Raw genomic sequence first — 22,676 nt, forward strand, 5'->3', positions numbered from 1 at the left:
TGCCAAAAAAAAAATCAATCCAAGAGCTTTTAATACATTACCGTAAAAATAAATTAGAATTATAAAATTATGTTTTGTCGATTTTACCTTTATCGGACTCAATTCCAAAAGCTTCTCTAAATGGAATAGAACTTCGTTGTTCGTAAAACCCACTTTTTTTTAACAACATCCACATTAACTCGTCTTTGGATTAACATGAGTTATTAAAAAATACTAAGAAAAAAATTGTATATTATAAGTATTCATGATCATCATTCCGGAATAGATCATCAGGTTCCGAATAACATTCATCGTATTTCGGACCTACATTACCATTCTGGAACCCCTACAATACTTAATTTCAGACTAAAACAACCGATCAGAAACACATTACAAAGTACTTACAACTTGGTTTGATGAATCCATGCTGAAAATTTGGTCTGAAATATGGGTAGATGGTGCTTAAACGTATATTCCAGATTTTTTTTTGTGTGGGACCTATACACACACACTATTGGGCTAGGGCTAGTTTTCGGGTCCGAAATGACATATTTCGGAACAAAAGGGTTATTTTTTTTAAAAAAAAATTGATTATATTTTAGTAAAAAAAACCCAAAAAATATTAGATGTCATTATAATATAAATGAAATGATATTCCTACATATCATATATTATGTTGAAAGTCATATCATATATTATGTTGAAGTCTTTAATATTTTAATAAACGAATAATTCATCATGCGATAATTAAAAGATATTTTGTAATTTTTTTCACTATTATTTTCCAAGATTATTATATATAATCCGTATGGACCATTTTATTATAACTTTGCTATACATAGGATTTTTAGTATGTTATTATAATTTAAATGAAATGATATTCCTACATATTAAAAGGGGTGAGAATGAACTAAACAAGTAAGATGATGGGGGGATTTGTAAATTCAAATATATTCTTAATTTTTTTTTTTTGGGTTTATTTTATTTTTTTGTCATCTTTTTAATTGTCATCGTACAATGAGTGGGATGGAAAACGGGCAATAAGTTGTGTCGCTAAGCCTTTTTGAATGGTAAAACAAATTCTTTTAAAGACTACATCCGAAAATATAGGGGATATAACATTACTATGTATGATTCGTTGTACTCTTTTAAGAAGCTCTACCGCATCCGGTGCGAGGAAACCAAACATATCAAATGCAAATGGTATGAACACGTGTTGATTTTCCATGCACGATCTCTCATGTTTTGTGACTTTGCCTGTGGCTGCTTTTAAAGCAGCATGTCCCGCTGTGAAACCCCCAGCCCTCAAGCCCACGAGAGAGGATTTATTTTGGTAGTTTTGATTCCTTCGGTGATTATAAGAGACAAATTACTTTGAAATAATATCTATATCAAAGAGTAAATATACATAGTTTCATTCTCTTTTTTAGATGACATATTCTTGTATATTATGATATGAACGAATTGATATCCTTACATATTTAAACTTTTGTTTCTAGACTACGTACTAGGCTCTCTAGATGGCAAAGCAGGAAGAGAATAGCGGGCTTCTTTTAATCTTGGGATAATGACTTAGGAGGGTAATAACGTTTCCTGTTTGTCCATTTTAAGTCCCTAACGTATTTTTTGTGCGTATTACACCATTAAGGTTATTATAACCGTTTACAAATAGTCCTTTTAACAGGAAGAAGCCGGTAAAATGATTATTTATAAACGGTTATAACAACCTTAATGGTGTAATATACACAAAAAATACGTTGGGGACCTAATATGGACAAACTAGAAACGTTATTACCCTCCTAAGTCATTATCCCATGAAACTATAAACCCCTATAGTAAATTTTTACTTTTTAAATAAGAAACTTGTAGGTCTTGAGGTTACTAGTTTGGATGTTTTAACCTCGGCCTTCTTTATAAATGGAAGTGGCGGTTTCTTAATGACAAGGGAGCTCTTCGGGTTAAAATTGTCAAATTTTGTCATGGGGAAGGTGGTGGTTTTTCGGAAGATTCGAGAATAGAAATTGGAGGGGGTGTTTGGCAAAAGATTGTAGGATCCATTAATCACCTCCATGAGAATGGTTGTATTCATTCTAATTACATGTTTAGAGTGGTGGGGGGTGAGACTCAAACGAGGTTCTAGAATGATGTTTGGTGCTTGGATATTCCTCTTAAGGAGCGGTTCGGGAGGCTCTTTGCTTTGGCCTTTAATCAAAATGCTCGAGTAAGTGAATAATGGGATCCGGAGGGATGTAATGGGATCCGACAGAGGTCCGGAAACAAAGCGGGGCAGTGGGAAAAGCTTTTGCTAAACATGAAAATGATGAAGCTGCTGGGAAATGGAAAGAGGTTCTAAAAGAAGCGGCAGATCTGGCTGGATGGGAGTTGAAGAACACTGCAAATGGGTAATCCTTCCTTCATCGATCATCATATCTTTGTATAATTAATCTTTAGTTTGGACCCGGTTGTTATACCTGACCCAATTTTGACCTGCCGGGACCCCTTTTTTCTTATCAATTTTAACCAAACTTACGACTTACGAATAATTCCTAATAATGTCCATTGCAACTCAGTTTACAATTTCAATATTCTAATAATTTCACAAAAGAGGTCTCTGTTTTTTTTTTCCATAATTCAACACTAAGGAAAAAAGAAGTTATTTGAGCTTATCTATTAGTTTAATTTCCAGTCTGCACGGTTATCACTATTCTATTATCATATCTCTGCAATATTCCTTGATTTTGTTTGTTAGTCATCCAAGACATCTCATGTTGTATGGTTATGTTATTATTTCATGTATATTTTATTATAGTTCACGTGGGATTTTGAGCAAACTAACTGAATCTTCTTTAATATATAGGCATGAAGCCAAACTTGTCCAAAAATTTATTGAAGAAATTTCACTACAGTTACGTTCCATTGATTTCAATGCTGATGAAAAACTAATAGGCATGGAGACCAGGGTAAAGGATGCTGTATCATCTTTAGAAATTGGTACTGATGATGTTCGTGTAATCGGTATCAAGGGGATGGGAGGTGCTGGGAAGACAACTTTGGCCAGAGCGGTTTTTGATCAAATATCCTTTCGGTTTGAAGCTAAAAGCTTTGTTGAGAATGTTAGGGAAAATTCAAATACTTCTTTGTCTGGTTTGAAATCGTTGCAAAATCAAGTCCTTAAAGATGTCTTATTTGATCAAGGCATCAATGTGAGTAGTGTGCATGATGGGAAAATCATGATGAAGAAGAAGATGTGTAATAGAAAGGTTCTTGTTGTTCTAGATGATGTGGACCATATAGACCAGCTTGAGGCATTAGCTGGTGATCTTAATTGGTTAAAACCGGGAAGTAGAATTATCATTACAACAAGAGATGAGCAGGTGCTCGTGGCACACCGGGTGAAGTTGATTCTTGATGTCAATCTGTTATCAGAGGAGGAGGCGATTGGGCTCTTCAGTAGGTATGCATTTGGGGGAGAGATTCCAATTCAAGGGTATGAAAAGCTATCAGGAGAAGTTATATGCTATGCTTCTGGTCTTCCCTTAACGATAAAAGTTGTGGGTTCATTTCTTTGTGGTAAAAATAAGAGTGAATGGATAGATGCACTAGAAAGATGAAGGAACTTAGATTTCTTCACATATCTCAGAATACAATATATAATTTTGCAGAAGAAAAGAAATATGATAATGTCAGCCAATACTTTCCAAATGCTTTACAATATCTGCATTGGTACCAGTACCCTTTCTGGTGTTTACCCAACACATTTCAAGCTAATAATCTTGTTACGCTTAAGATGGAAAGTAGTAATATCAAACAACTTTGGGAAGGGGCAGAAAGAAAGGTAGATTATTTATAGTTGATTGATTGTTTTACATGATGCTATACATCCATTGCTTTGTAATTAAAGCAATATTGATCTTGTTCATTTGTTTATGTTAGGTTCTTAACAAGCTCAAGATTCTTGACCTCAGTTATTCAAAGTTGACGACCCTTGATCTTGGGTCTAGTCCAAATCTCGAGGCCTTGTCTCTAAGAAGATGTCGTGACTTGGTACAACTTCACATGCTCAATGGATGTCCAAAGCTCAAGTCCATCGACCTCAGTCATTCAAAGTTGAAGACCATTGACCTTCATTCATGTGTGAATCTCGAGCTTTTACATCTTAAAGGCTGCGACGCTTTGGTAGAACTTCACATGCCTGGTAAATGTCTGAATCTCAGATCCTTGACACTCACTAATTCACAGTTGAGGACCCTACACATTGGGCGGACTCCAAATCTGAAGGATTTAGATCTTAACAACTATAATGATTTGGAAGACCTTCATATGGCCGATAAATGCCCAAAGCTCACATCCCTCAACATTAGTTATTCAAAGCTGAAAACCCTTGACCTTGGGTTGACTCCAAATCTAAAGAAGTTAGATCTAAAAGAATGTAAGAATCTGGTACAGCTTCATGTTCCCTTTGGATGTCTAGAAAATCTTGTCTACTTGAACTTAAGTGGCTCTTTGGGGTTTACATCTTTTATGTTTGACGAAAGGAATGCTACTTCTAGTAGAAGGTATGAATCAATCGAGGATGGTCCTTTAGCTGAGTTACATCTGATTGCGGAATCCATAGAGAGATGCCCACTTCACCCCGACAAGACTTTGCGAAAGTTTCAGTTTGAATGTTTTTACAAAGATGATCCCTCAGTGACTGGGAATCTTGAGAAGCTTATTTCTGAAGGTCTGTGTGCTTGCACAAACCTTGAGACACTTTCAGAAAGCATTTGTGGGTTACAGCGTTTAAGAAAGCTTAAACTCGAAGCCTATCCGGAGGCTCCCAAGGACCTTGACCAGTTAGAATGTCTAGAAGAGCTATGTTTTTATATGACAAATATGAAACATCTCCCGGATAGCATTTGTATGTTGAAACATTTGGTATATCTTGAGCTTAGTGATTGTTCCTTTCTTGAAAAGTTGCTCGAGGACCTTGGCCAACTACAATGTTTAGAGACGCTATATTTGTTGTATGCAAAGATTGAACGTCTTCCAGATAGCATCTGTATGTTGAAACGTCTGAAAACACTCACTCTTCTTTGTTGTTCTTCACTTAAGACATTACCAAAGGATCTTGGCAAATTAGAACGTTTAGTAAAGCTAGTTTTGTCATCCTCAAAGATCAAACATCTTCCGGATACCATTTGTATGTTGAACTATCTGAAATGTCTCGGACTTGATGATTGTAAATTACTTGAGAAATTACCGGAGGACCTTGACCGATTAGAACGTTTAGAGTGGCTAGACCTAAGGGAGTGTAAGATTTTACAAGATATCCCAATCGGCATCTGTAAAATGAAATGTTTAAAATCATTAGATGTAGCAGGTACAAGCATAAGTCGCCTTCCGCATGACATTTGTTTGTTGAAAGGCGTGTGTATTTCAGGATCGAGAGACCTTCTTCAGTCTTTTGGTTTCACATCCGAGATACAAACCATACGCAACAAAGATACCTGCTTCGTCTATGTGTGAATACCACGAGGAAAGAGTCTATTAGTATTAGTGTCCCACATCATGATCCTCTATGTCTCTATTTATGTTGGAGTCTACCCAATCTTTCTAAGGGCCCTTTGGGAGCAAAAACATGACTACATAAATATCAATGTTTGTGGGGGCAGTGTTAGTGTTCCACATGGTTCGATATGTCTCTCTATATGTTGGAGTTATCATCTCTCCATGAGGATTTTTTTAGGGTATATGATTTTGAGATGCTCCCATGGCCTAGGAAAATCCGATTCACAATGAACTATTCTAATAGGTACTTTCTTTGTTTTCTATTGATGATTTGCATTTTGAATCAATGACTATAACTAATTCTCTTAGCAAAATTCAGTAATTGTATTTAAAAAAAATACTAGTACTATTATGCATAAAAGAAGAATCCATGTTATAGATTTAATTAAGCATGGTTTTTATAGAGTATCTTATTCATCGTTTGTGTTGAATTTAGAGTCTTATATTTGAGTTAAAACCATCAATGTCTTGGCAGATCCAAATACAATGTCAGAATTGATCAAGAATTTTAAAAAAAAATCTTACAAGCAGATGTGGATTTCATGCAAATTGTAATTCACAAGTAAAACTTGTATTCCCTTCTTTTTCCCATTTTTGCATCAGTATTGTATTTGTGTTGCTATCGATCCTAACATTTAAATCATTTCTTGCAATTTGGAATTTGATGTCCAGGAAGCAATTGGAACACATGCGAGGACTTTGTGAAGCTTTTGGGTAGAGAAGGAAACATCACTAGCTTTTGAGTGGGAATTTAATAAGTCAAATTACAATGGGATAGGTTGAAGGATTCAAGTCATTGCGACTTCACTAATTCATGGTTTTTAGTGAACAGAGTTGACTTCTTTAGAAAGTCTTTGTAACGACCCGTTCCCGGTATGTTAGTTCATTGGTAATTGTTGTAAGTTTTGCAAGAGGGACTCGGCGAGTTCATAGCCTGACTCGCCGAGTAGGGTCGCGACTGTGAGCACGCGTGAGCCGGGGACTCGGCGAGTCCATATCCTGGACTCGGCGAGTCCATCCGTCTGGGTGAAACCCTAAATCCCCGGGTTGCCCACTATTTAAACCACCTTATAACCCCATTCTCGCCTCCCTCACCCTGAGAACACAGTGAGAAAACCCTAATCCTCCCTTGAGGGCTTATAAGTATTTTTGGTGCCATTTTGTGAAGGTGTGAAGAAGGAGAAGAAGAAAGAAGCAAGGAAAAGAGTTGTAGTGCAAAGATCCAAGGGCAAATCTGAGTTATTTGAGGTATTTTCGGAGTTCCCTCTTGTTATATGCTTTAAACTTCCATTAGGGCTCTCCTAAGAGCTAGTTGATGCTTGTTCCAAGCCTTATGTTTGCATGAATGTCTTAATAAGTCGAGATATCTTTAGATCTGAATGATGGGGTGTTGTAGAGCCCATATCTACTGTCTTTTTGGAGTTACTTTGCATATCAATCATAGATCTACCCATTTTATGCATCTTTTAGCCTTATTTCCCTTATTCATGAGGTTGTGCACGTAAAGTTGGAAACTTTACGTGGTAAATCAGCTTATTGGACTCAGATCTATCAATTGTATGTGTTGGATTCAAACAAAATCGAGTAAAAATCAGTTGCATGGCGGCAACTCGGCGAGTCGGGAAGAACGACTCGGCGAGTTGGGTCGCGAGTTTCCGAGTCCTTCATTTTGATCAGTGTCGAGTGAATCCAGTGAGTTAGAGAGTGGACTCAGCGAGTTGAGGGTAGACTCAGTGATGGGGGGACTCGGCGAGTTGTTCATACAACTCGGCGAGTCCAGGGCAATCTTCTTAGGATCATGAACAACTCGTCGAGTTTGTTCATACGGCTCGGCGAGTCGGATGAAGATTGTCTGAGTTCTTGGATCAAGAGGGTACTCGTCGAGTCGATGCCACACTCGACGAGTAGCAGCGTGTAGAACTGAGAAGTGAGAGTAGGACTCGGCGAGTCAGCCCAAAGAGAGTTGACTTTGACCAAGGGTAAAAGAGTCATTTTACCCCAAGTGCAGTGTTTAGTATTTGATTGAGTGTGCTTATGGACTTGTAGCCGAGGAGATTCAAGAGCAGCAGCCGTTAGCTTTCCGAGCCACACACTCAGCAGCCAGCTTACGAGGTGAGTTTCCTTCAAGTAGGGACGGGTCTAAGGCCACAATGCCGGCCCGTCCAATTAGCAGTAGTTTCCGGACTTCGGTCTGATGTAGCAGCTAGTATGTTTGATGCCTTCGTGGCTCAGGCAGGATTTATGTGCTATGTTTTATGTGTTACGTGTTATGTGTTCCGGGCTACGGCTCGATGCAGTATGCAGTATATGTGTTCATGCTAGTTGATATGCTATGATATGTTCAGTCAGTTAGTTCCGGACTCCGGTCCGATGCAGGGGACAAGGTCCCAGTTAGTTCCGGACTTCGGTCCGATGCAGTTAGTTCCGGACTTCGGTCCGATGCAGGGGACAAGGTCCCAGTTAGTTCCGGACTTCGGTCCAATGCAGTTAGTTCCGGACTTTGGTCCGATGCAGGGGACAAGGTCCCAGTCAGTTCCGGACTTCGGTCCGATGCAGTTTCCGGGCTTCGCCCCGATGCAGTGGGCAAGGCCCAATATGTGTTAAATGTTATTGTATGGTATGTGGTATTTTGGGGGAGCTCACTAAGCTTCGTGCTTACAGTTTCAGTTCTGGTTTCAGGTACTTCCGCAAGCAAAGGGAAGAGCTCGGGGTGACAACATCGCACACACCACAGCTTAGCTTTTATCCTGGGGATGGTTTTAGTTGTTTTGGATTTGATGTAGTATGATACAGTTTTCCGCACAGTATTTTATTATGATTGGGATACATCGCGTATGTTTTTATGTTATGATACTCATATTATGGTTTTGATTATATTGAAAAATGAAAATTTTTGGGTCGTATTTTTGGGTCGTTTCAGTCTTGATGAAAATGGTGGGAACTTTGATATGAATTTTTAAAAGGTCATGTGAATAATATGTTATGGAACAGTTTTTGAGTAATTTAAAACCATAAACAAGTTTTTATTGACACAAAATTGTTGGAAATTAGTATGGATTCATTAAACGAAAAGTGTTTGACTTTTGAGTCAGACTATTACTTTCATCATTTACTGATTTTTTTCATGAAATAATATATGTGAGTGTCTACTGGTGTTATACTAAGCTATTAAATATGCTCAAATAATAACATTATTTGAAAATTACATATTTAAGAAAAATGTCTAAAGCTGGAACATGGATTGAAATAGCCATCGATCAATCAGCTTCTAGCTGAAGCCATGTAATATACTTCAAATACCAGCAAAAAACAAGTTCAAACATAATTAAGCTTATTATAAAACTAGTTGTGAGACCCGTATGCTATACGGGTTGATTAAAATAAAATTTTAAATAAGAATTATTAAATGGAAAAATTATTTGAATTTGAAATCTAAAATAAGTAAAAATTATGAATAAAAACATGCAAAAAATAAATTAATTAAAATTATGTGTTTAGTTGTTACACCCGTGTACTAAACAAATAAACATGTTAATTATAATAAAATATTAAATAGAAAGGTTTAAATTATAAATTTATTTGAAACTGAAATTGAAATTTAAAATTAATTAATAGTTATTATGGTACTTTAATTAATGGAAACTAAATTAATGATATATTGGAAATGAAAAGTGAACTACATGACAAGTAGAAATAAATATATCTCAAAATTATAACAAAATTAAATGTGACCAATTGAATAAGAGGATAACATATGGCAAAATCATTTTTATTTATTAGGGTAGATATCATCAATATACAAATTACAAGTGTTGTATGTCAAGTATGGCTCAAACAAGTGATTATAAATATGTTAAAAGGATTACCTTAATTGACTGTGCACTAATTATAAAGGAAAGGTAGAGGAATTAAAAATTTAGAACACACTCATTTTGAGAAGATGGCTTCCGGTGTGACATCAACAAATGTGCATCGATCATTAAATAGATAAATACCAGCATATTCCATACTGATAAAGAGCACTTATTGATAAAGAACACTTGATATGTGTATTATTCTATTATTATTTTTTTACTTGGGAAAATGACTTAAAAAGGTAATGAAGTTTAAAAAATGTACAAAAAATACCATTGTTTTATTTTTAATACTCAAAATACCATTAAAGTATATTTTTTATACACAAAATACCAATGAAGTACACATGTGTTCAAATAAAACCTTGTGGGTAACCTACAATAGCCGGTAAAATGGTATCTTGTGTACAAAAAAAAACAATGGTCTTTTTTTGTATATTTTTGAAACTTCGTTACCTTTTTAAGTCATTTTCCATTCTTTGAATGTAATGGAAATTTAGCTACTTTTTATAAAGAACCCTCCACTTCACTTCGGCCACTATTGTTCTTCATCGCCACCCTCCACCGCTATGGCAAAACCCTTTTTCTTATTCTTCCTCCTAATCATCTGCCTACTTTCATCAACACCGGAATCTCGCTGGCCACCTCCATTTCTCGGCAAATCCCCACGGCTTCTCAAAACCCAAAACATTCTTGTTCAGCCGAAGTACACTTACGAGACACGATACTTTGATCAGACTCTTGATCATTTCAGCTTCAATGGTCTTCCCAAGTTCCAACAACATTATCTCATCAACTCCGATCACTGGGTGGGCGCAGGCCCTAATCGTTTGGGTCCAATCTTCCTTTATTGCGGCAACGAAGGCGACATCGAATGGTTCGCTGCCAACACCGACTTCGTTTGGGAACTCGCCCCTCGTTTTGGTGCCATGGTCATCTTCCCCGAAGTAAAAGCCCTAATCACTCTACTCTACATTAGTTTCTTCACTTGCAGACCTTTAATAATACAATTTTATCAAAAGCTGCGTGATTTGATCTAGCATCGATATTATGGTGAATCGATGCCATATGGAAGCCAGAAAGAGGCATACAAGAACGCTTCTACTTTAGCCTATCTAACAGCCGAACAAGCACTTGCTGATTACGCTCTTCTCATCACCGATTTGAAGAGAAATTTGTCAGCCGAAGCGTCACCTGTAATCTTGTTCGGCGGATCATACGGTGGAAGTAAGATCTTTTCCAACAATTTCAACAAAAATTAAACAATCTCATCAAACAAGCACTAGCTGATTACACTCTTCTCATCCCATTTACCTGAAGTACCTGGTTACCACAATGTTTTAGTTGAACACATGTGTATTTTGTTGGTATTCTGTGTACAAATAATAACATTAATGATATTTTTTGTACTAAAAAAACAACAATGGTATTTTTTGAACATTTGGAAACCGGATAACCTTTTTTGTACACTTTTTAAACTTGGTTACCTTTTTAAGTCATTTTCCCTTTTTACTTATAGAAAAGTAAATCATAGGGTAGGTATCTTTCTTTTCTTTTTAATGTAAAAAAATTATTGTTTTTCCTGTCTTTACCAAAGGACATTTTCAAATTAATATATATATATATATATATATATATATATATATATATATATATATATATATATATATAAAGAGAGAGGTGGGTTTAATTAAGAAAATAAAAAATGTTAAGAACGAGGGAATCATTCTCAATCACTCATTTAATCTAAGCATAAAAAGACACGGTGGCAAACTTGAAAATATGTTAATAACCTTCAATCTCAAATACGTAACTATAGAGAATTCGATAACAGTTCGTTCATCATCAAAATTTCTCCTCCAACCTTCAACGATCATCCAGATTTCTTCAACTAAACCGTCATCAATGTCATCCAGTGTTAATCAATCATCGATATTTGTGGCCGGGATGTTTGCCGTTCAAGACAGATTCGCAACCCAAATTCATCAATTTCATCGATTTCTTTGTTGAATACTCCGAATGTTCGTAGCTTGCAAGCATTTGTTAAAGTTCATAACGGATTTGGAATTGGAATTTCCCAGATTCGCAAACGAAATCAGTTGGAATCGGAATTTCTTCGCTATTCATGAAATTGGAATCAGAGTTTTGGACTCGCAGTCACAGTCGACATTGAAGGACTCAGAATCGGTACTCACAGGTTCCCGATCGGATTTTTGGAAATCAAAATCAAAATAAGAAATCAATCAGACATAGGATGTCACATCTGAAGTCGAAATCGGAAGTATATGATGATTTGGAATTGATAACTTGATGTTTTTAACATTTTTAAAATAGTTAACTTGTATGCACTCCAACTGTTTGATGAAATGCATAAACTAAATTCCCACGTTATATTCACATATGAATATGTTTTCTCACCTGAATCAGTATATGATTATTAAAAACACAAAATAAATATGCAAGTCTGTATGTTATTCATATGTGAATAACATATAAAAATTATATATATTTGTGAAAATACCTTCTAATATTCATAAGTGAATATACCTTGTAATATTCATATGTGAATATATTGTGTAATATTCATAAGTGAATTAATCATCTAATATTCACAAGTGAATATACTATGTAATATTTACATGTAATATACCATGTAATACTATGTAATATTCACATATGAAAATATCATTTAATATTCATAAGTGAATATATCATCTAATATTCACAAGTGAATGCATCATCCAATATTTTAATATGAATATACTATGTTTATTATATACTATATTCATATATGAATGATACTTCAATTGTAAAAAAAAAAAATAATCATACTTTTTATTCTTAAGTGAATAACGAATGTACTGTAATAAAACCTGATGCATTTTTATTCACTTATGAATAACGATAGCTAAAAATATAAAAAAAAAATTATTTTATCTTAAAATTATATCAATATGGATGTCTATTTGTAAAATAATGAATTTTGGTATATTTAAAATCATTTTTCCGATAAAAATAGCTTCGTAAAAATTAAAAAAAAAAACAAAAAAACTATGTTTTTGTATATATTAAGGTAATGATTAGCATAGTTTAAGGAAATATGTTTTGTTGGAAAACACATTTCTATTCATTTTCCATTTCCGCTGGTACGACGGAGGCTTTTGTAGCAAAAATAAATGAGTGACTGAGAATCATTCCCCCATTCTCAACAATTTTTTTTCTCAATTGAACCCTCCCATATATATATATATATAATATTGATGAATTTTGGCCATAAGAACATCCTATGTGCTCATGCAAACCCTAATGCTTGGATCTAGGTTTCTCTATTGTACATGCAATTCATCCAAGACTTTAAACCCTAGATCTAGCATACAATTAATCATATTAACTTATGAATGGGGTTTAGATCTTACCTTGATTGTTATGTAGCAATAACAATCTCAAATCCTCCTTGTAATGACTTTAGAAAGCTCAGAGTCACAAGTGCCACTCCTCTAATGGCTTACAAACACCAAGAGCAAGAGGATGGAGAATAAGGAGAGGGGAGGCTACCCAAATCGTCCAAAAACCCTAGTGGAACTCTTAGCCACGTTTTTGGGGCTTAAGGGTACTATATATACATGTAGGCTATTAGGGTTTTAAACTAGGAAACCCTAATCTGACTGCTTAAGCCCTAAGCAGCCCACAGATTCCTTTGGGATATCCGTTGGACGATTTCTAATGGGCTTCCCCATAGAATTCGTCCAAATTATATATTATTAAGTAATCCATAGCCCAAATGCAATTATCTTATAATTACAGTTCCAGTCACTTAAGTTTAATTAATCTCTTTTAGCCACAAAATTAATTATCAATTAATTCTTGACTAATATTAATTAAACAATATGATTTCTCCTTTAATATATTATTCTCATAATATATTAATAAATCATAATTAATCCTCTCTCTCCATAATTCACCCTATCAAGTTGCTTTGGTGAAGGCAACCCAAAAGGACCATGAACCATCGGGTCAAGTACATACCAAAATAGTTATGGACTAGACACTAATCCAACAGTCTCCCACTTGGATAAGTCTAATAACTATTCTGCGTATGACTTCAGATCCTGATCTGCAATCATAGATTTCCAAAGCCGCTGTCAACTCTGATCTTATCAGAAGCATGTCCTTTAGATAAGGGATCGTATATTCCTCAATTCTAGATATCGTATAGACTGAGACATGGATTTAAATCATTCTCTCTATACTGTTTCCCGACTTTTGATTTATGAAGACTGACAACAGACTACAATTGATTACATCAAATTAGTCTCGGTTTGGCCATGCACTTATGTGCCATCACTAAATCATCGAGGGGACCAAAGATATCGTTTTTATCCTACCTTGGATAAAAGGAACGGATAAACTTCGACTCAATGCTCGCTTGCACTCACTTACTGAATCACACACAACAATATGTTTTATAACACCAAGTTACTGGTACATTTACATATTATCAATGTAAACGCACCAGTAACCTCAGTGAGTCAAAGTTGAAGACAATCGACCTTCGCCCAGCTGTGAACCTCGAGCTCTTACATCTTAAAGACTGCAATGCTTTGGTAGAACTTCACATGCCTGGTAAATGTCTGAATCTCAGATCCTTGACACTCACTAATTCATAGTTGAGGACCCTAGACATTGGGTGGACTCCGAATCTGGAGGATTTAGATCTTAACAGCTGTTATGATTTGGAAGACCTTCACATGGCCGATAAATGTCAAAAGCTCACATCCCTCAACATTAGTCATTCAAAGTTGAAAACCCTTGACCTTGGGTTGACTCCAAATCTGAAGAAGTTAGATCTAAAAGAATGTAAGAATTTGTTACAACTTCATGTTCCCATTGGATGTCTAGAAAATCTTGTCTACTTGAACTTAAGAGGCTGTTTGGGGTTTACATCTTTTATGTTTGACAAAAGGAATGTTGCTTCTAGTAGAAAGGATGAATCACTTGAGATTGATCCTTCAGCTGAGTCACATCTGATTGCCAAGTCCCTTGAAAGATGTTCACTTCACCCGGACAATACTTTGTGACAGTTTCAGTTTGAATGCTTTTACATTGATGATCCCAAGGACCGTGTGACTAGAAATCTTAAGCAGCTTATTTATGAAGGTCTGTGTGCTTGCACTAACCTTGAGACACTTTCAGAAAGCACTTGTGGGTCACGATGTTTAAGAAAGCTTAAACTCGAAGCGTATCCGGAGGCTCCCAAGAAACTTGACCACGAAGAATGTCTAGAAGAGCTAAGTTTTTCTATGACAAATATGAAACATCTTCCGGATAGCATTTGTATGTTGAAACATCTGGAAGTTCTTCAACTTAAACATTGTTGGAGTCTTGAGAAGTTACCTGAGGATATTGGCCGATTAGAATGTTTAAAAAATCTGACTTTATCAGATACAAAGATTAAACATCTTCCTGATAGCATTTGTATGTTGAAACATCTGGTATTTCTTGAGCTTCGTGATTGTTCCTTTCTTGAGAAGTTGCCCGAGGATCTTGGCCAACTAGAATGTTTAGAGACGCTATATTTGTTGCATGCAAAGATTGAACATCTTCCAGATAGCATCTGTATGTTGAAACATCTGAGAACACTCGCTGTTCATTGTTCTTCACTTAAGACATTACCAAAGGATCTTGGCCAACTAGAATGTTTAGAGACGCTATATCTGTCATACTCAGTGATCAAGCATCTTCCGGATTCTATTTGTATGTTGAAAGATTTGAAACAGCTCGATCTGATTCATTGTTCATCGCTTGAGAAATTACCAGAGGATCTTGACCAATTAGAATGTTTACGGAGACTATCCCTAAGGAAGTGCAAGCTTTTACGAGATTTTCCAATCAGCATCTGTAAGATAAAACGTTTAGAAATTTTAGGGGTAGAAGTTACATGCATAAGTCATCTTCCACAGGACATTTGTTTTATGAAAGGTCTGCGTATTTCAGGGTCGAGAGGCCTTCTTGAATCCTGTGGTTTTACATCCGAGATACAAACCGTCTCGTACGAAGATACCTGCTTTGTAGATGTGTGAATAACAGTGTATTAGAGTCCCAAATCAGTGCGACATGATTGATATTTGTCTCTATCTATGATGGAGTACTCTACCCTAGATCCATAAGGGCTCTTCTGGAGAGAAAATCAGGACTATATATGGAGTATATATAGCTCTTTTGGAGGGTATATGATTTTGTGATGCTCTGAAGACCTAGGAATTCACAAAGAACCATTCTGATAGGTACTTTTTTTGCTTTCTATTTGATCATCTTATTTTGATTTGAATTTTGAAATCAATGACAATAATTCATTTTCTTAGCAAAATTCAGTAATTATACTTTAAAAAATATACTAGTACTTGCATAAAAGAAAAATCCCTGTTATAGTTTTAGCTTGGTTTTATATAGTGGCTTATTCACTGTTTGTGTTAAATTTAGAGTCTTACTGAGTTAAAATCATCAATGTCTTGACAGATCCAAATACAATGTCAGAATTTATCAAGAACTTAATCAAAAAAATCCGAGCAACAGATGTGGATTTCATGCAAATTGTACTTAACAAGTAAAACTTGTATTCCCTTCTATTTCCCATTTTTTTGCATCATTATTGTATTTGTGTTGCTATTGATCCTAACATTTAAATCATTTCTTGCAATTTGGAATTTGATGTCCAGAAAGCAATTGTAACACATGCGAAGACTTTGTGAAGCTATTGGGTAGAGAAGGAAACATCACAGGGTTTTGAGTGGGAATTGAATAAGTCAAATTACAACTTCTGTAGAAAGTTTTGATGAAATTGGTGGGAACTTTGATATGAATTTTTAAATGGTCATGTTAATAATATGTGAAGGAACAGTTTTTGCATAATTTAAAGAGTAAATAGCATAAAAGACATTAAGTTTACTCCAAAATTCTAATTGGACAGTGTGTTTTTTTTTTATCAAATTTAACACTGGGTTATCCAATTTTTTTAAAGTTATGACAATTTGGCTGGTCAATCAGGTTACCTGTTGATGTGACATGACGACGTGTCAATCAAGTTGTTGATGTGACATGATGACATATTAGTTTTAATGACGTGACATGTTAACATGACACGCGAACAGGTTAAAATTGAAATTTTTTCCCACAAAAGACACTAAGTTTTCATTTTTTTCTAATTTTGACATTAAGTTTATTTATTTATTTTTGCAATTTTGACATTCTATTTTTTTATTCCAAATCGAACATCATTTTTTCCAATTTTGTTCAATGTTGACAATTTTTCATTTGAAACCGCATAAAAATATATTTTATTACATTTTTAATCATATAAATACATTTTTTCGTTTAACAACCACATTTTATATAAATACAAAGTCTTTTTTTTTACATTCAAAAGATAATGTTATGGATAAATATGCATCAATTATAATATGAGAATCATAGTAACCATAAGTTTTGAATAAGATGTAAAAATTTCACACGTTACTAACATGACTTTTGTACCGTGATCGACTACACGCCTCAAAACCTCCAAATTCATTTTAAAGTTGTGTATTTAATATAAAATACGGTTTTTATATAACTAATACATATTTATACATAAAGTTATGGTTTGAATGTAAAAAAACCCTTGTATTTATACAAAAATATGGGTTTTAAATGAAAAAAAATTGTATCTATAAGTTTTAAAATGTATTAAAAAAATATTTATAGGATTTTAAATGGAAAATGGTGAACATCAAACAAAATTGGAAAAAAAAAATAATGTTCGATTTGGAACAAAAAATAGAGTGTCAAAATTGAAAGAAAAAATTCAACTTAGTGTCAAAAAAAGTAAAAACTTAGTGTTTCATGTGGAAAAAAAATTCAATTTTGACAAGTCAGCATTACACGTCATCAAAACTGACACATCATAATGTCACATCGGTAACTTGATTGACTGGTCAAGTGGCCAGAATTGTATTTTTTTTTTGAAAATACAGTGTCAAATTTGAGACAAAAACAACATAGTGTCAAATGAGAATTTTAGTGCAAACTTAATGTCTTTTGTGCTATTTACCCTAACTTAAAATCATAAACAAGTTTTTGTTTACAAAAATTTGTTGGGAATCGGTATGGATTCATTAAACTAAAGATGTTTGACTTTTGAGTTGGACTATAACTTTCGTCATTTACTGATTTTATTCATGAAATTGTATGGAACAATATATGTGAGTAAACTATGTGGGTGTTTACTGGTATTATACTAAGCTAATGAATATGCTTAAATAATAAGATTATTTGAAAATTACAAATTCCAGCAAAATGTCTAAAGCTGGAACAGGGGTTTTAAACTTGAAATAACCATCGGTCATGTAACGCTTGGTAATTCTCCAAGGCCTCTTGAGAGCATTTTGATGTTTTGGATCCACTCTCCACAGATGTAGAGGTCAAAGCAAGGTGGTGGTACAAATGAGAAGTTGTAGATTTGGGATTGTTGCTTCATTTCAGACCTTTTCAAGGTATGAAGTCTTGAACTTAATCCATGAGTGCTTAGATCTCTTATGTTGAGTTTTTGGACCTTTTTGGTCCCAAGGATGAAGCTTTATTGCTCAAAACCGATTCCTAGGCTTAGGGTTGCCACCCTTGGTGCTATTTGAGTCCCTAAGTCAGAAAGTTGTTATCTTGAAGGTCTTGGAGAGTTTATGCATGAGTTTTGGCCATTTTCATAAAAGTAGATTGTCATATTCCAAGTTTGGACCCATTTGGTGGTTTGCAAGCCACCAAGTAATCGACTTTATGGGTTAAGATGCTTTAATGGACTCATATATGTGTCTGGAGCTTTAGGTCTTAAGTGGTTAAGCTCTTTTTGAGATTATGTCTTAACAGAGGAGTACGCTTAGCGTACAATCCCGTACGCACAACGTACAAGCCATGCAACCTGTACACTTTGCGTACAAATGAGTACGCCCTGTGTAGTCAGTCAGAGTGGGCTTTTTGTTGTTGGGCCTCAGTTTGGGCCATTTCCATGGAATAGTGGCTTGGGTCGAGGTGGACCACCTATAATTTGGGCTAATGGGCTGAAGAAATATTTTAGGACAATAGGCTAAGGCACTATAATTCGACCTGTTCAACATGTGATAATGAAGTGTTACTTGTCCGTCCTTCTCACCGTTTCCATTTTTGCCACTGATGCCAATAGTCATCTCCTCACAAGATTGATATTTTGGCATACACCAGGAATGCTCTGATACCAAATATTGTTTGTAAAATGGCTGTTTTACTTCTTGTGATGGTGAAATTGACAGATAAAGAAGAGAGACAATGAGGCAAATGCTTATACGTTTATTCAGAGAGAAAAATAACATAGAGAATATCATTACAACGTCACATTTGCCTATCTATTTAAAAGGAAAAGTAGCATAATAACAGGAACTAATGGCCAAAAACCAGGAACCACCTTCCATACGCCTTTGATTTATTCTTTTAGAAAAATAAAGCGTGCAGAAATAAATAAATAAACTCTTAATTATTTTCAACAGATAGGCCGTCTGAGCTCCACCATCCTCATGTCATCGCCGACTTACTCCACTACCGCCACTTGTATTGATATTTTGACCACCACAAATCATCCTCACCACCACTGTGAGTAACCAATCACCATCATTCTTGTTTTAATTGTCTTGATTTGGTGGAGTCTGAAATTGACCAGTCGACGATGAAGCTTGGTATATGGGTTTCGTTTTCATTCCTCGCTGTAAGTCATGTTATGAACGAAAAAGCAAAATAATCAAATGTAACCCTTAAGTTTGCTGATTTGTACGGAAAAGGTCCCTCCCTTAGAAATAGTTCTTAACGAGGCCAAACTTTCTTTCATTTAATCAGAAACTGCCCATCAATGGACAATTATCCTCAGAACTGATCCCATTCTCAAACTTGGGTTTAAAAATATTCACTTCAGCCCCTGTTTCGGAAATATATTACAATATTAGTCCTTTGGGGATGAATTTAACAAATTGATCCCTAGAACTTGTTTATTATAACAAGGACCACCCTATACTTAATAATTAATACCAAAACTACCCTTGGCTTATTAGGTAATATAAATGGACCCGATGGTTCGTTTTAAGAGCAAGGAACGTCACATAGCAATTTCCACGACAAGTTTCACACCACGAACTTCGTTCACGCATCAAGGGTAAGTGTATGACCCCTTTTTAATATTTGTATGCTTTGGGGAAGAATACATGTGTTGTATATATTTATTGTTCGTGATAAACACTTACCGATTTAAAAACTAGTTTATAAATATTATTTTGGTAAATAATACTTCATTTATAGATAAACTAGTGATAAGTATGTTCTATGTATATATGTTATAGTTATTTTTAAATAATGCAACTAGTCAAGACAACATATTATTCTACTACAAATATATTTTGATTTTATGACAAAATATGTTATAAAACTTATGTCATAAAACTTACCACCTTTGTAGTATTTCAAGTTCACATCATATATATATATATATATATATATATATATATATATATATAAGTTATCAAACTCATATTTTGAAATCATTTATCTACTTGTGTACACTACCATGGGATTTCCTACTTATTTGAGAGAGTATTATACACTTTTATGAATTTCTTATCGAGCATACACGACTTTTCATGATAAAAATTAGTTAAGGGCCTTATGAGTGAGACATTATTCATTACCTAAGTTCAAAAATACTTAGAAGACCCACACGACTATAACCATTAATCTTCGAAGTGAGATACGTATGTATAGATCTATGCGCGTTCACATCCCCACCTGTGGTTGTTAGCTACAACCTCGACCAATCAATCGAAACGGGTGATAAATATCTTATTCATTTCTACAATGTCCAATGAAGCGTTGTAGGGGTACTTTAGTCACATAGTTTGACAAGGTTCATGAAGGTGTTTGTCGGTCTTCTTCATCTGCATGCCGGAATTGTGGTCGAGAGGGACATTTTGTGAAGGACTGTCATCAGTAGGCTCCTTCACTGAGTAGTAGGATCTGCTATCATTGTAATCATTAGGGTCACGTGATTACAGATGGACGCCAGGGTATGGTGGAGCCCCCGAGGGCTCGAGGTCGTGCTTTCCAGCTCACTATAGAGGAGGCCAGGGTGGCATCGGACTTTGTTACTAGTATGCTTCTATTTACTTTTTTGCCAGTTATGTTATGGTATGCATATGTTTATGTTTCTGGTAGGTATCTTCTTAGTGAACTCTTTTCCTTCTCTTGTGTTAGTCGACTCGGGTGCAAGTCGGTCCTTTGTATCCCAGTCTTTTAGTAGGGATTTTATATGACCCTTGGAGAGTTGAAGTGTCCGTTGCAGGTTTCTATCGCTAACGAACATGAGATTCTTACATCAGGTGTTTTCTGGGATTGTGTTTTGGAGAATTTTGTGGTACCTTACTCAATTGATTTGATCCCAATCCCCATGGGAGACGTGTGTGTGATCTTAGGGATGGATTAGGTGAGCAAATTTGGGGCTATGATCAATTGCTAAGGTCAATAGGTGATAGTTTGAATCCTAATTGGGGGAGATTTGGTTGTTTATAGAGAGGGTACCAGATTAGGATCGGCCTTTTGTTCTGTTGCCAGAGCTCAACAGTATATTTAGCACAAATGTATGGGTTATCATAATTATGTGGTTGATACCCAAGTTAAGAAGCAGGTTTCGATTTTAGATGTGCAAGTGGTTAGAGAATTTGCTTATGTGTTCCCATAGGAGTTTCGTGGTGTGCCTCCGGAGAGGTAGGTCAAGTTCAAGGTTGACTTGATTCTGGGTGCGGCCCCTATTTCTAAGGAGTCGTACCATTTGGCACCACCTGAGATGCAAGAGTTGTCCTCTCAGCTTCAAGAACTCTTGGTCAAGCAATTTATCAGACGGAGCAATTCGCCGTAGGGAGCACCGATTTTGTTTATCAAGAAGAAGGATGGTTAACACCGGATGTGCATTGATTACCGGGATTTGAACAAGTTTACGGTGAAAAACCGCAGATTGATGACCTCTTCGATCAATTTCATGGTGCATCTTGGTTCTCCAAGATCGACTTGAGGTAAGGGTATCATTTGATGTGGTTCAGAGAAGAGGATGTGGAGAAGATCGCATTCCAGAATCGTTATAGTCATTACGAGTTTGTGGTGATGCCATTTGGGCTCTCCAATATGCATGCATCTTTCATGGATTTGATGAATTGGGTATGCAAGTCGATGCTTGATAGATCAATCATTGTTTTTATTGATGATATATTGGTGTATTCCAAGACCAGGGAGTAGCATGAGGAGAACCTTTAAGAGCTTATAGGAGTGTTGAGGTGATAACGATTGTATGCTAAGTTCTAGAAGTCTGAGTTTTGGTTATGAGAGGTCCAATTCCTACGATGTCTCATTAACCAAAAGGGATTTTGGTCGATCCACCTAGGACTTAGGCCGTGATGCAGTGGGAGGTTCTGAAGTCTTCCTCGGAGATCAAGAGTTTCTTGAGTTTAGTAGGATAATATCAGAGATTTATTTAGGATTTCCCCAACATTGCAGTACCCCTTATCCGTCTGACGAGGAAGGGCATGAATATTTAATGGGGTCCTAAGCAGCAGGTGGGATTTGAGACTATGAGACGGAGATTGTGTGAAACCCCAAGGTTGACCCTCCCTGAGGGTGTTGAGGATTTTTTCATGCTTTGTGGTGCATCTATCATAGGTTTAGGCGCAATGCATATGCAACGTGGGATAGTTATTACTTATGCTTCACGGCAGCTAAAGTCGCATGAGCTCCATTATCTGACTCATGATCTGGATTGGGGGCAGTAGTATTTTCTCTCAAGATTTGGCGGCACTACTTTTATGGGGTATGATGTACTATCTACACGGATCACAAGAGTTTGCGATATCTTATGAAGCAAACGAATCTGAACATGAGACATTGTATGTGGCTTGATGTGGTAAAGGATCATGACTATGAGATCCGATATCATCCCTGAAATCCAATGTGGTGGCTGAAGCTTTGAGCCGCAAGGCAGCTAGTTCTGCGATTGGAGGTCTGTGTATGAGGATTTCGATTGATTCGACATTGTTGGATTTTATCAGAGAGACTAAAGCCGAGGGAGTCAAGGAGGAAATTTGAAGTAAGAGAGACTTAGAGGTAAGATTGACAGGTTTACTACTGACAGCCACGATTTATTGACCCGATATGGACGGTTTTAGGTGCCAAATTTCAGTGGCATTAGAAAGACTGTGCTGGAGG

The 22,676-nt window shown here is 35.8% G+C and overlaps 3 protein-coding genes and 1 long non-coding RNA gene across 4 annotated transcripts; all 4 read left to right on the forward strand.

Annotated features, from left to right (window-relative positions):
- The first annotated feature begins 2,869 nt into the window (after positions 1-2,869).
- LOC111892853 (TMV resistance protein N) lies at positions 2,870-3,582 on the forward strand. Its single transcript, XM_052767825.1, has 2 exons — positions 2,870-3,530; positions 3,574-3,582. The coding sequence occupies exons 1-2, from the start codon at positions 2,928-2,930 to the stop codon at positions 3,580-3,582; spliced, it is 612 nt and encodes a 203-aa protein (XP_052623785.1). The 5' UTR covers positions 2,870-2,927.
- A 6,231-nt stretch (positions 3,583-9,813) lies between these two features.
- LOC111892854 (uncharacterized) lies at positions 9,814-10,645 on the forward strand. Its single transcript, XM_023888917.3, has 2 exons — positions 9,814-10,330; positions 10,424-10,645. Exons 1-2 carry the CDS (start codon positions 9,953-9,955, stop codon positions 10,643-10,645), a joined length of 600 nt encoding a protein of 199 aa, XP_023744685.1. The 5' UTR covers positions 9,814-9,952.
- Positions 10,646-14,131: 3,486 nt separating this feature from the next.
- LOC111892855 (disease resistance protein RPV1-like) lies at positions 14,132-15,455 on the forward strand. Its single transcript, XM_052767826.1, has 3 exons — positions 14,132-14,350; positions 14,465-15,310; positions 15,378-15,455. The coding sequence occupies exons 1-3, from the start codon at positions 14,132-14,134 to the stop codon at positions 15,453-15,455; spliced, it is 1,143 nt and encodes a 380-aa protein (XP_052623786.1).
- A 3-nt stretch (positions 15,456-15,458) lies between these two features.
- LOC122196211 (uncharacterized) lies at positions 15,459-16,309 on the forward strand. The gene is made up of 3 exons (XR_008226413.1): positions 15,459-15,667; positions 15,900-15,987; positions 16,104-16,309. It is a non-coding gene; the product is annotated as an uncharacterized LOC122196211 (long non-coding RNA).
- Positions 16,310-22,676: the final 6,367 nt, after the last annotated feature.

Source organism: Lactuca sativa, chromosome 9 (assembly GCF_002870075.4).
Source record: "Lactuca sativa cultivar Salinas chromosome 9, Lsat_Salinas_v11, whole genome shotgun sequence".
In the NCBI taxonomy this organism is placed as follows: Eukaryota; Viridiplantae; Streptophyta; class Magnoliopsida; order Asterales; family Asteraceae; genus Lactuca; species Lactuca sativa.